Source organism: Hypomesus nipponensis, chromosome 23, assembly GCF_054491055.1.
Source record: "Hypomesus nipponensis isolate SF chromosome 23, ASM5449105v1, whole genome shotgun sequence".
In the NCBI taxonomy this organism is placed as follows: domain Eukaryota; kingdom Metazoa; phylum Chordata; class Actinopteri; order Osmeriformes; family Osmeridae; genus Hypomesus; species Hypomesus nipponensis.
This window is the reverse complement of record NC_140383.1, coordinates 8,519,900-8,532,704: the sequence shown is the minus strand read 5'-3', so window position 1 is coordinate 8,532,704 and position 12,805 is coordinate 8,519,900. Positions and strand designations below refer to the sequence as shown.

Sequence of the window (12,805 nt, the reverse complement as noted above, 5' to 3'; positions counted from 1 at the left end):
GGAACCCGTTGCCCTTGAACAAACACTTCCACTTCAGGGCATTTGCCCACCATTGAGGGCCTTTGTGGGGGTACGATCTGGGGCCCCTCCCGGTTCACTCGCCCTGCTGTGACCGGGGATACCGAAAACCCGGCTGGTGCGGCCGTCGCCGTGGGCAAAACCTCTGAATATGCCCAGCCTCCCCGCAGTCGCGGCAAATGGCTCTCCCTTGGCCATCCCATTGGTAAGACGTATTATCCGGGGGGGCAGACCCTAGCCGCTGTCGTCTCGGGTCATGTTCTTGACGCCAAGCCTGTTGGGGGTTTGCACCCATGGCCGGCAGTGCTGTAGCACCGGTGGCTGGTATGATGTTTAAACGCCCTTGCAGCTGTTCGACGATGGATTTACTTAGGAGGCTCACCTGTTCTGTCAACTCTTGACGCAATTCGGCTCGGAGGGCTTCCTTCATTTGCTGCCAATCAGAGGTGACCGTTGAGGGCCTCTTGGATGTTGTGGCAACAGTTGGGCAAACTTGGGCTTCTTCAGTGTGGCCCAGTTCACGCTCCAATGCTTTTGCCTCTGCACAGACCTGGACAAATGTAAGCGTTGTGACCCTTCTGAGCTGTCTTTGCAGTTCTTGTTTGGCTAATCCCTGCCTCAGGCCCATGGAAAACTGGGTGCGCAGCAGTTCGTCATCCGAGCCCGCATCCTGGGGGTCTCTTGCTCTCCACCTGTGATGCAGCTCCCGCAGCCGAAGAGTGAACGTGCCCACATCCTCTCCAGGTTCTTGTTTACAGTTAAAGAACTGTACTCGCAGCAGGGCTACTGGTTGCTGGCCCCCATACAGCCTCGCCAGGGCGTCCAGAATCTTTACATCCGTATTTCGATCAGCCTCTGCCAACAGCGCCACCTCCCTTTTTGCATTCCCTTCCAATACGCTCAACAAAAAGTCTACCCGCTGTTCGTCATTTAGCCCCTGGGCCCGAATAAAAGCCTCAATTTGGGTTCGCCAATCTAGAAATTTGGATGGTTCTCCTTCCCCGCTATACTTTGGCACCCATGGCCCACTCATGAACCATGGCATCATTGTGGGCACTACTTGGGGTTGTGCCCCCGCTACCATTGGCTGCCCGCCATTATTCATATTGCTGTGTACGTCAAGGGTCCTGCCGACTACGCCAAATTTGTAACCGGACAGGTTAAAAACGTTAGACCCTTGAATACACAACAATACCAACAATGTATTTATGAACACGGTTTTATTGGTATTAACAAAGTTTAAAACAGGAAACTGTCATCCTATAAAATACTAGCAGAGGAAATAACACAAGAAAACAACTCATCAATTCACAGTTAGAACAGGGTGGCCAGACTAGGCGCCGGCAGTGGAAATGGGTATTATCTGCAAACCTGTAAAGAGGGCTATAGTAATCTAACCGACCGTGTGGTAACCCTATAGTGGAAAACGTCAAGATGTGCAAAGTTTAAGCAGTGATCCCCACTGAGATCAGTCTGTGCAAAGCGTGTAAACAATGACACTGCAAACGTACGTGCAAAAACTGCAAACAATCTGGCACTATAATAGCATGTGCAATATGCAAACAGCTGGAGGCTAAATGAGCCAACAGGTAAGATCACCACCCAGTATGACAACACAGAGCCCCAGGTATGAAGATAATCGATATAAATATGGTGACACTGCGGGCAGCCAGTGGAAAGTCTAACCACAATTTAAAATACACAATTCCCTACTCTAACGGGGAACGGATTCGAAGGCCAATCACCGTTCGACAGTACTCACGGCCCAACCCACGGCCTAGCCAACCGAAGTCCAGGAGGAGGTTGAGGGACAGATGCGAGCCTGTCGGCCACGCCTACGAGGCACTGACGTTGTTCCCCCGTGCGTTAGCAGCCCAGCTCAGACTGGGGAAACAGGAAACTATAATCCACACCAACAATAGTTCGTCTCGGGGTAGTCGTCCACACTGCTGATGGCGTCTGCTTCTTCTGTGTGCTGGGGAAGTGCAGGAGGTGTATAATTAAACGCAACCAAATGTAACGATCACGGTTGCAGTTGTTCCTACACACATAAAGTAATAGCGGGGCTACTTCCCTTTATGGCGTGGAGTTGAGTGCGTTGAACAATCTGATGGGGCTTGGAGGCACCGTGCTGACCGATCCTCCAGGACTCGGGGAAGAGGGCGGCTGGCTCCGGATCTCGCCTCCGTGTGTGGAAACCGTTGTCGTCCGTAGTCGGGTGCGAGCCCTGAGAGGAGATCTTGGTTTGTTCTTATGCCTTTACCCAGCCAATCCCGTAGGTGGTCAAATCAGCCCGCCGATAAGGAACACCTGTAGAGAGATGTCACGCAAACACCGACACAGCAAACATACAGAACGATATCGGCTGTCCCGCCCCCAAACATGTGTTCAAATGAATGACATTTGCTCCCGTTACATGTCCACCGAGGAATCTTATTGTACGATAAGATGTAAGATAATTGGTATCTAGAAACGGAAAATAAATCTCACCTCCCAAGGTGCAGATGCAATCACTTGTAATTGATATCCTACCCTACCTGAAACACATTAACACACACTATCTCCCTCTTGAAGTGGAATCTGGCACAATCAATGACAGCCCATATCACTCTCACTTTAATTTTAGTATTGTTGCTAATCGAGACATTATACAGCAAAATAATTTATATCATAATGTGTCTTCAAATTTAGTCATTAATTCTTATTGAGGGTCCCGGACCCATCGGCGCCCCTTCAATATTGCGCTACTGATACATATCTAAACTGATGGAAGAACCGGGCATGAAGAAGAGGTAGTTAGATTACAAACCCATCTGTCAGTTATTTTTTGCGTTTTCCGAAGACGAAAGCCATCAAATTGTCAACCACTTTGGGACTCTCAACCAAAATATTGATTGACAAGACTTTTGGTAAATGAGACGAAGGGATGTAAATGTACTGGCCAATCAAAGCAAAGCATGGGCAGAGTTTGGATGCTACAAACGAGGTAGCCATAACTAGCTACAAAGTTTTATGTGGATACCAGCTGCTAGCAAGCTAGCAGCATATGATTAGAAACTTTTCTTTGTTATAATGAATGGAACAGCTTATTCCAACTTTGACAACCAGGAACATGCTCTGAAATTAGGTGAAACATTTGAGAAACAACCCAAAAGCGCATACCACACAGTGAGATGTAAGTGCTATTCTGAACTCTGGGTATGCTACAACATCTAACATTAGCTAGCCTGCAAGGCTAGCTAAACACTCGAAATGAACATTTTATGCTAGTAAGTGACTAGGCTAGTTAGCTAGCTCCTAGTGTTTTTAGATTTTATATTGATGTTTGCAAGTGATCAGTCGTAATATAAGTAACTTGTCAACATTATGTGTTATGTTACTGTAGCTATACACATAGAGATGTGGGGTGATTATTCCTGCGATATAGTACCACAAATTAGCCCCCTAAAATGGGTTTGCTAGCTACGTAGCCTTGGTTAGCTTGAATAATTCAGTTCGATGCAACTAGCTTGCCACCTGGCGTCTAGCACGGGTCACAGTTGCATTATGCCACCATCTATTGGTAAAACCAGGTAGCTGCACTCAGTTTTCAGTTTTAATAAATGTTTTGACGCAGATGACTTCAAACCAGCGTCCATTGACACCGCATGTGAGGGTGAGCTTGAAGTGGGCAAAGGGGAACAAGTTACAATAACACTACCCAACTTAGAGGTAAGAAATATACTGTATAAAAAATAGACTTTGTTAATGTGTTGGATTTTGGGAAGGTGGGCTACACAGTATTGAGTTTTTACTATTTTGTTGGTTATATCTCAGGGATCTACTGCCCCAGTGACGGTCTTCAAAGGATCCAAGAGGCCATACATGAAAGAATGTATTCTCATTGTGAACCACGACACTGGGGAATATCGTCTGGAGAAACTAAACAGCAACATTGCAGTCAAGAAGACCAGGTGGGTGGGCAAGGATATATTTGTAGTGGTACATTCAACCAGATCAATTCATAAGAGGATGGAATCATATAGAGTCAAATAGTCAGTTTCCAGCCGCATCTCTCTGTAGCCTTTCAGCCTCTACTGGGCTCATTTCTTTTTCTTTTGGAGGGGAAACATCCATGGGTAGGAAAGTGTTTTGAGAAGGAAAGCAAGGAGCAATGACGTAGGGAGACTTGTAGAATGTAAGCCCCAGTGTGTGTTCTCAGAGCTGAGGGCAGCAGTAAGATCCAGTCCCGTCTGGAGCAGCAGACCAGTCGTCTGAGCCAGGCCCAACAGATCAAGAGTGGCAGCAGCAGCAGCAGCAGCAAGGCCGCTGCCGGCTCCAAGAGTTCCCCTCCCAAAGAGAAGATGTCTCCGGCCGCCTCGCCCATGGATGATATCGAAAGAGGTAACCAGCCTGCTTTCTTTGGAACCGTCAGCAGTTCCGTGCATGCACATCCTCTCAGTGGCTGGTTGTTCGGCGACTCTACACAATGTCGTTGTTCCTGTCCACAGAGCTGATGGCGGAGGCTCGCGTCATGGACCAGATGAGCAGCGGCGACAGCTCCTCTGACTCCCACAGCTCCTCCTCCAGCAGCGAGGACAGCTCCAGCAGCAGCGACTCTGAAGGGGAGGGGGGGGCCCGCGCGCGGACCTCACCCCCGAACGCGATCCCCCCGCCCGGGCCACCTCCCCTCCAGGGCATGCCCATCCTCACCACCACCACCACCTCCTCCCACACCCGGCCAGAGGAAGGAGGGGGCCACCTGATGAACACGCTGAGTGAGTTCTTCCGGGTTCCTTTGCTGACTAGTTAGATCGCCACCACTAGACTACTACTCGATGTGGCAAAAACCTGGAATAGAGTGGCGTCAAAGCAAACTGTCCTTCCTTCCACGTATAGAGAGTGACCTCCAGCTGAGTGAGTCCGGCAGTGACAGCGATGACGACTGAGCGAACTCACAAGTCCGATGACATCCGTGGCCGACTGGACCGATCTGCCAACGCCCAACGACCACTGTGGCCATAGAATGCTCCTCCAAGAAACAGAAGTAGAGTAGAATCCAACTGCATGGTTGGATCTACTCTAATCCTGCCAAATAAGACATCACTCACACCCCTGGAAACACGTATCTCCACTGCAGACATGTCCATTAGATGGCCCATCAGGTTAGACTTGTATCTTTTGTTGACGTTTGTGCCTTTTTCCACCACAGGGACAAGGCTGTGAATAATTAGAATATCTACAAACTGGGTGTTTTTCACAGTTTATAAAGGTGGTGTGTCCAGTGTTGTTGTTAAGAGACGTATACTACTGAATTGAACAGAGGAGGTAGTGCTAATTGTCTATCATTCATAGCGGAGGATGCATATCAAATCTGTGTGGAATCCTATGCATTTGATGAAAGTTTTTTTAGGCTTCATAGCATCAGTGTTAAGCTCCTTTATTTCTTGCCTTATGTCAACTGTTTAGCATCCAGGTCCATGCATTCTCGTGCTTTTCTTTCTGCATTAGGATTTATCAGTGTATCTTATGTGCACACTAGCAACATATCAAGGTGAATCTTTGAAGAGAACTAGTGCAGTAGAGTTACTTGTGGAGTGACTTTTGTGATGTGATTACCTGGCTTTGTAGCTTTAAACCTGCAATACTTGAATCTGATTTGTAATTAATTTACAACATTCTCTGCAGACCAACAGATATTTGCTTAATATATTCTTAATATAATTTTATGAGTGCTTTCACTAAGTATCTCCGTTTCTATCTTGAGAAATAGGTAGAGAAAGTGTGGTAAAAATGTCTTACATTACAGTGGATGGAATATTGAGGTACGCTAAAGTTGCCCTATGATAAACCACTGGGAAAAAGGTGGATGGAAATAATTCGATTTACAAAATACATGAAAACCTTTTTTCTTTAAGCATACATTTATTGATAATAAATATTGTAATTGTGTATGCGGGTGGCAATAAACATGGCTTGGAAGTATGAAAGATTCTTGTATCAATAAAACGGACATTAAACACACATTGAAAAAGCTCCAATCAATCCTAGTTTGTCGGTGATGGCAACATTGGAATAAGGGATTTCAAATGGTGTGTGCAGAAATGGAGTTCAAGCCTACTTCTAATGACAAAGTGGTTCAAAGTTCACATGCTTTCAGATAACTCCAGGCTGATCTGGCCACTTTCCAGTTCCCTCCGTTGAAAACAACAAGGCTTTCTAATAAGTCTCAGACGAACCTGAGGCAGGGGCGTCAGAAGTCGTTGAATTTGAGTCAGGGCCATTTTATGCTCCAGAATGATTGGTAAATGTCTATTAAAGATCGGATTTCGTGCCTGCAGCCAAGAAAATTGTGGAATTATTAGGGTCTCAACGACATTGAACAATGTTAGGGACATGCGACGCGGCTCATCCACCGCCGCCACCACCGTCATGGCTGGCAACGATAAACAGAAAACCATGGATGATTTGGATGGACCTAGTTTTATGACGTCCTTATACTGGCTTTTCGGCAAAGGATATTTTCAGACAACACAACAACTGCAAGTAAGAATAGCTCTCTCTCACCGAAGAACAATGATTCAGTACAAACAACGCACTATTGAAACAAGCTGTTAGAATTTGTATGCCTAATGGAAAAAAATTGTCAAATTTCTCTTCTCTTGCGTTCTTACACCAATTGAATGCTTCCCCGACCTCTGTTTGTGTTAGACATGCGTAATAACCGTTAAATCTATGGTAATAACATGTTTATTCTGTAAACTATTTACGTTTGTACGCATGACAAGTTCACACAAACTCCTGTTTCTTCTACACGGAAGAGAGAAACCTTTTGAACACAGCTTCAGGAATTCAGTCAATGTAGGCAATTTAAAGGGGAAGTCTATATATGCTGCACTCATTTTCCTTGTTATATGCTGTTTATGCGAAGTCAATTACCACATTTTTAATCAATTGAAGAACACGGAAGAGATAAACCTTTTGAACACTGAAGCTTCAGAAATTCAGTCTAAATTGTAGTCCATTAATCAGTTGAAGAAAATAATTTGGGTCAGAGGTCAATCTCGTCCATTGGGCTACCTGGATAAATTAATTAAGATATTCCCTATTTCTCTTACAGTATGAGCACCCTTTTCCAGCATGGCTTGAGGTACAATAACACATCCATTAGAAAACTCAACCAGGTGTATATCTTTCTCTCACTGCAGATTGAACACAGCAAAATATACGGGCCACTGTGGAAATCAAAGTATGGCCCTCTGGTGATAGTGAATGTGGCCAGTGCTGAGTTGATCGAGCAGGTATTGAGACAGGAAGGAAGACACCCCGTCCGCACTGATATGCCCCACTGGAGAGCCTACCGGGAGCTCCGCAACCAGGCTTACGGACCTCTCACAGAGTGAGTTATACAGAAGCCTAGGTTCTGTGACGCTTCACTACTGGGCCAAAACAAGCTGTGCTGTCCAGAGAAATAGGACAATGGATATGTATTGGTACATGTAAAAAGCATGACATGATGTATTACTTCATGGACATTGAAGCACAGTATTCTCTTTGGGCCTATTACTGTAACAGCTCTTCCATGGAATTTAGTCTCTAATATTGTAGCTGTTGGGTTCAATTGAGCCATCTTTGTCAAGGTCACTTCCCAGCAACACACAACAGCTTTGGAATTCAAAACCTATCAAATGAAAATTGTTTTGGCCAGCCCGCTCTTCTTCATCCAGGTAGATCTGATTAAGATATAGATCCGTGTTTCCGTAGGATTGGTGCAAAATGGCAAAGAATCCGGAGCATCTTGAACCCGCGCATGCTGAAGCCAAAACATGTTTCTGCTTACACCAACGCCATCAATGAGGTGGTGACCGACTTCATCGACAAGGTGGCCTGGCTCAGAGAGACCAGGGGCGGTGGGGTTATGGTCAACGACCTGGCAGTAGAACTCTACAAATTTGCCTTTGAAGGTAAGCAGACAGAGCTTTGCGGACTGATGTGTGTGTGCAGGTATGTGTGTGTGTGTGTGTGCAAGTGTTTGTGTGTGTATGTGACAGGCAAAATGTGACATGTTATTTGGAACATTGAAAAAAGACATACAATTAGCACCAAAAGTCCAGGGACAGTAACCCATATTCTGTTTTGTATTTTCCCAGTTCTAGAGTTCGACAGTATACTGTAACATTTACATAAATTGGCACACTGTCAGCTGTGAGCTCATTTGAAAATCTGGTTTTCTCTGGCTGGGTTATGTCATTGTGACATTCCCCCAGAAAATTCGTTCTAAATGTATCCAATTACTGAGTAATCAGTATATTCATAAATCCTCTTGTGATCTATGACTTTTAGGTGTTCATACTAACCAAGGGGCTGTACAGCTGGCCTTGAAGTTTGCACAGCAAGGCTTAACCTTGACAGTTGATTAGATAATGCTGAGAATATGGAGGGGCTGATCTGAATACAGTGATTAGGCCAACATACGACAAGAGAGAATAGGGCAGTAACTCCTGTTTTTTGGATTGAACCACAGGCATCTGTTCTGTGCTGTTTGAGACACGTATGGGCTGTCTGAATGAAAAGGTACCAGAGGACACCCAGAAGTTCATCTTCTCAGTCGGGGAGATGTTCCGCCTCTCCCCCATCATTGTTCTCTTCCCCAAGTCTGTCTGGCCCTACCTCCCATTCTGGAAACACTTTGTGGTGGTCTGGGATCATTTATTCAAAATTGGTAAGCAAGCTCCCCACTAGTGACCTTATTCCCCCTTGCACATAGAGATTGTATGGTAAGGTTTCTATAGTTCATGGCTATATTCCAGCAGAGAAAGCCAGGAAAATATCAAGGCCACTGTTGGAAACTGTTCTACGATGCAAAGTTCAATTTCCTTCTGATAAGTTACACAGGGTCGAGTTCAGTGTGTACAATGAGCCATGCAGCTTGACAACATTACCATCTAGTTGTTAATGTCCTGTACTTACAAAATAAACTTTTTGTGTATTGAACTCCTTGTGTATTGAACTTGTCTCTTAGTCAAGGACTATCTACACTAATGTATTTTTGATATCCTTTTGTGAATCTGTCTTTGCATGTTTTTATTTTTGCTGTGCCAACCTCACGTCAAGCGGAGGAGCTGGTTCATCAGAAGATGGAGGACATCCAGGAGAAGATGCGTTTGGGTGAGCCTGTGGAAGGGGAGTACCTGACCCATCTGCTGCTGGGGGAACAGATGACCGTCGATGAGATCCTGGGGAGCATCACAGAGCTATTGCTGGCTGGAGTCGACACGGTGAGGGCAGGATGGGAAAGGGTTGCTGGTGGAATACAGCCAGGCTAAATTGACATTGGATATGATGAATGCAAGATAGTCTTAACCACTTGACCCTTCCCTAACCCAGACGTCCAACACCATTTCCTGGGCTTTGTATCACATGGCCCGGGAGCCTGAGATTCAGGAGAAGCTGTACCAGGAAGTGGTAAGCGTGTGTCCTGGCGACAAGGTTCCTGTCAATGAAGACTTCTCCAGCATGCCCTGGCTCAAGGCCATTGTCAGAGAGACGTTACGGTGAGTTCAAGCATCATCTATATCATTTCTGTTCTTTTTTCAATTTACATAAACTTGCCTTGAATATATTCACCCTTACACTGTAGGTAACCCATGGCAAGTAATGCAAATGTGAAATTGTATAGAGTAAAGAACTTGTAAGGATTCAATCTTCTCTTGTATAACTCTCTCAGTGACTGCGTTCTGTCTCACCAGGATGTATCCTGTAGTTCCTGGTAATGCCCGGACCACGGTTGAAAATGACATTGTGGTGGGAGACCACCTCTTCCCTAAGAATGTGAGCAAACAATACAGTTATGTCTGGAATATTTACATGTATTTTCCTATTTTGTAAAAACAAGACATAATAATACCTCTCTCTCTCTCTCTCTCTCTCTCTCTCTCTCTGTCTCCTCAGACCCTGTTCCATCTCTGCCACTACGCTGTGTCCTATGATGAGAAGGTGTTTTCCACGCCCCACAGTTTCCTGCCCCAGCGCTGGCTCAGGGGGGAGGACAAGTACAAGCAGCACGCCTTTGGCTCTGTGCCCTTTGGCTTTGGGATCCGGGCCTGTTTGGGCCGGAGGGTGGCAGAACTGGAGATGTACCTCATCCTGTCCAGGGTGAGATCTTCAAGGCCCTCTTGACACACCAGTGCTGTGCTGGGTTTAATAGCACAAGGGGATTATGTACCGAATAGTCTCCCTCTGGTGTTTTAGTTAGTGTTCGAACATTGTCACAATTTTTACGTGTTTTCCAACTCTTGCACATCAGGACCCTGGTGATTCAGGCCTCCGTTTATAAGATGTCCTTTGACAGCGAACAACGGTCAGATTCTACTTCTGTTGGGCCACCTCAGCCACATCAGTTTGGCTGTTTGGTTTGAGATTGATTGGCTGGTTAACTGGTCCAGGTCCTTGGCTAGTTGCAATAGGGAGCTTGCCTAACCTAAGTTAGCTACCTAACGTTAGCTTAGCTAACATCGCAACACTTGTTCAAATGTGTGTTGTGCTCAATTTCTAAAGAACACCTCGACCTCAGGACAACCCCTTTCTACATCGGTAGTTGTTACCACATTCGTCCTCTGTCTTTTTTCCCTGTTTACGGAGGAGAGGATGGAGGGGAGGATACCAGACCTGTGTTATCACCCTCATCTCATGCTAGCCCAGGAGCATGGAAGATAGTGGATGGAGGCTGCCATGCCCTTTAGTGACAGTCAGATGACAGGCAGAAAGTTGCCTATATTCCCGTTAGCTTTGCTTAGTGTTGAAAAGATCATGAAAAGATAGACTTTCAACTTTGGTCGAATGTATCCCTCCTAGATTGATTCATTCATGAGCCTGTATGTCTTCTGGTCAAGATGTTTTAATCATTTACCACAAGTACGTGTCAGTTAGATCCATGTGCTTGAAACGTCTCAACCACTCTTCAATTTGTTCAGACTTATTCAAGCTTAAACAATACCATTAATTGACATAATCAAGGCATTTTGTTTTTGTTTTCTGTCCATTCATTTTGAGATCTTGCCTTTCAGATGAGGATAGAATTGTATGAACTTTCTCTCTCTCCCTTTGTCTGTAGTTGATTAAACACTATGAAATCCGGGCGGATCCTGCTGGTTCAACTGTCAAGCCTATCACAAGAACCCTTCTGGTCCCTTCTACACCAATCAATCTGCAGTTTGTCGACAGGAAAGTCAAACAAGAGCAGCCAATGGTGGCAGCAAGAGTGTCTGCATGAGTACTATTAGTATTCAGAGAGTGTAATGCTGTTGTTCACTTGGTTCACTTTTCTCACTTAACTTTCCCATGCCTTAACACAAATGCAAATTGGCAACTATTGTCAAAAACGAAAATACTGCTTATATTTAAAATATTTCCTGTATTTTTTTTATTGTTTTGTATAAATAGATATGTTTAACTGTTTTAATTACTGCAATAAGTACTGCACATATTGAGACTTCTATATAAAAGGAGAGATAGCCATTTGTCTTTTTTTGTCTTATGATGTATGTATATTTTGTTTGAGATTATAGCTTTTTAATCAGACTCCAATGTTTGGGTGTTAATGTTGTCATTTTCTCATTCGAAAATTGCATTATAAAGTCACTGTAATATCTGTATGTAATCATATTTATTCTGCAAATGCACTCATCTATTTACCAAATGGAATATTGAAATAGTGTTATGTTTAACTGAATTTAGTTTCAGTTAAGTTTCTCTCTTTTGTGTCCCTCTTGTGGACACATTCGGTTACTACTGCGTGTTGCTGTCAGCTAAGAACAACAGTGGGCCAAGCTGACCTCGAATCATTGAATTTCGAGACATCCGTTTCAAGACCAACTTGTATGTATGTAATATAGATAATAAATAATAATATAGATAATAAATGCAATTCAACAAGTTTGAGTTGCTTATGCGATATTACGATATAACCAACAATGTCATCATTCGGCAGATGGGAACTAACTTTTTGAGTTCCAAACCAATTTCTCTGGATCGAAATTCTCCGAACAAATCAAAATTAGGAATGCGAACAGGAACAGAACCCGTTCCATAAATGCTGTAGATTTCAAAATAAAATGCCTTCATGCGTTAGAATTGTTGTGTGAGAGTATAGGCACACCCTGCTTCACAACTGTTGTAACAAATTGTATTCAATTTGACATTTATCTTCCTCAAAACAGAGCAGCTGCATGTTAATATAGCCTATAGGCTATAGTATAATAACATAATAATGTAGTGTAAACAGCATATATACTGTTTACACTAAATTATTATGTTGTTATACTGTCCATAAATGTGATTTAATATTGGTGAATAATTAAAAGTATCTATTTTATTATCAGAATGGCAATATGTCGGTTGTGTTTTCTTATAGTAAAAAAAACAAACAGAAAAATGCATCACTCAGTATCTTGTGAGCCAGTCCGTGTGTCTAAGATGAATGTTTCTACTTCAGTAATGAGGTTCTGAAGACATAATATAAACTGATAAGAAGCTTATTATAGATGTTGTTTTATTTTTAGAGATGTATTTTTCATACAAAAGTTATTGAAACCAGTCTTGGCAGTGCAAATGGCTTCAGTAGCCTAGTCTATAAAATGACTATAAAGTATATATCTATAAAGTATATATCTATAAAACTAATAATTGAAAATTAAGAAAATAGATAGCGAATAGTATTCCAGGTTTGTCTCTCTAGGCATTCTGACAATAAATGAATGTTGTAAAATCTACAGAATAAACATCTTTATGAGCCTAGCTAGCCTACAAT

At 43.7% G+C, this 12,805-nt stretch overlaps 2 protein-coding genes across 3 annotated transcripts; both read left to right on the top strand.

The window, feature by feature from the left end:
• The first annotated feature begins 2,816 nt into the window (after positions 1–2,816).
• eaf2 (ELL associated factor 2) lies at positions 2,817–5,987 on the top strand. Its single transcript, XM_084689468.1, has 6 exons — positions 2,817–3,193; positions 3,635–3,729; positions 3,835–3,971; positions 4,220–4,401; positions 4,509–4,775; positions 4,897–5,987. The coding sequence occupies exons 1-6, from the start codon at positions 3,091–3,093 to the stop codon at positions 4,944–4,946; spliced, it is 834 nt and encodes a 277-aa protein (XP_084545594.1). The 5' UTR covers positions 2,817–3,090; the 3' UTR covers positions 4,947–5,987.
• A 204-nt stretch (positions 5,988–6,191) lies between these two features.
• On the top strand, positions 6,192–12,342 carry cyp27a3 (cytochrome P450 family 27 subfamily A member 3). Of its 2 annotated transcripts, XM_084689462.1 has the most exons (9): positions 6,192–6,543; positions 7,206–7,396; positions 7,762–7,961; positions 8,522–8,719; positions 9,112–9,275; positions 9,385–9,551; positions 9,747–9,828; positions 9,949–10,152; positions 11,111–12,342. In XM_084689462.1, the coding sequence occupies exons 1-9, from the start codon at positions 6,295–6,297 to the stop codon at positions 11,267–11,269; spliced, it is 1,614 nt and encodes a 537-aa protein (XP_084545588.1). In that variant the 5' UTR covers positions 6,192–6,294; the 3' UTR covers positions 11,270–12,342. The 2 variants fall into 2 exon arrangements, with proteins under 2 accessions (XP_084545588.1, XP_084545589.1); XM_084689463.1 differs by lacking the exon at positions 8,522–8,719.
• Positions 12,343–12,805: the final 463 nt, after the last annotated feature.

Bases quoted from the DNA above. Each gene is read 5' to 3' on its own strand.
- eaf2 (XM_084689468.1), top strand. From the start codon at position 3,091: ATGAATGGAACAGCTTATTCCAACTTTGACAACCAGGAACATGCTCTG. The intron at 4,402-4,508 runs GTAACCAGCCTG...TCCTGTCCACAG, and splicing joins CATGGATGATATCGAAAGAG to AGCTGATGGCGGAGGCTCGC. The intron at 4,776-4,896 runs GTGAGTTCTTCC...TTCCACGTATAG, and splicing joins CCACCTGATGAACACGCTGA to AGAGTGACCTCCAGCTGAGT.
- cyp27a3 (XM_084689462.1), top strand. From the start codon at position 6,295: ATGATTGGTAAATGTCTATTAAAGATCGGATTTCGTGCCTGCAGCCAA. The intron at 7,397-7,761 runs GTGAGTTATACA...GTGTTTCCGTAG, and splicing joins GCTTACGGACCTCTCACAGA to GATTGGTGCAAAATGGCAAA. The intron at 9,276-9,384 runs GTGAGGGCAGGA...TCCCTAACCCAG, and splicing joins TGCTGGCTGGAGTCGACACG to ACGTCCAACACCATTTCCTG.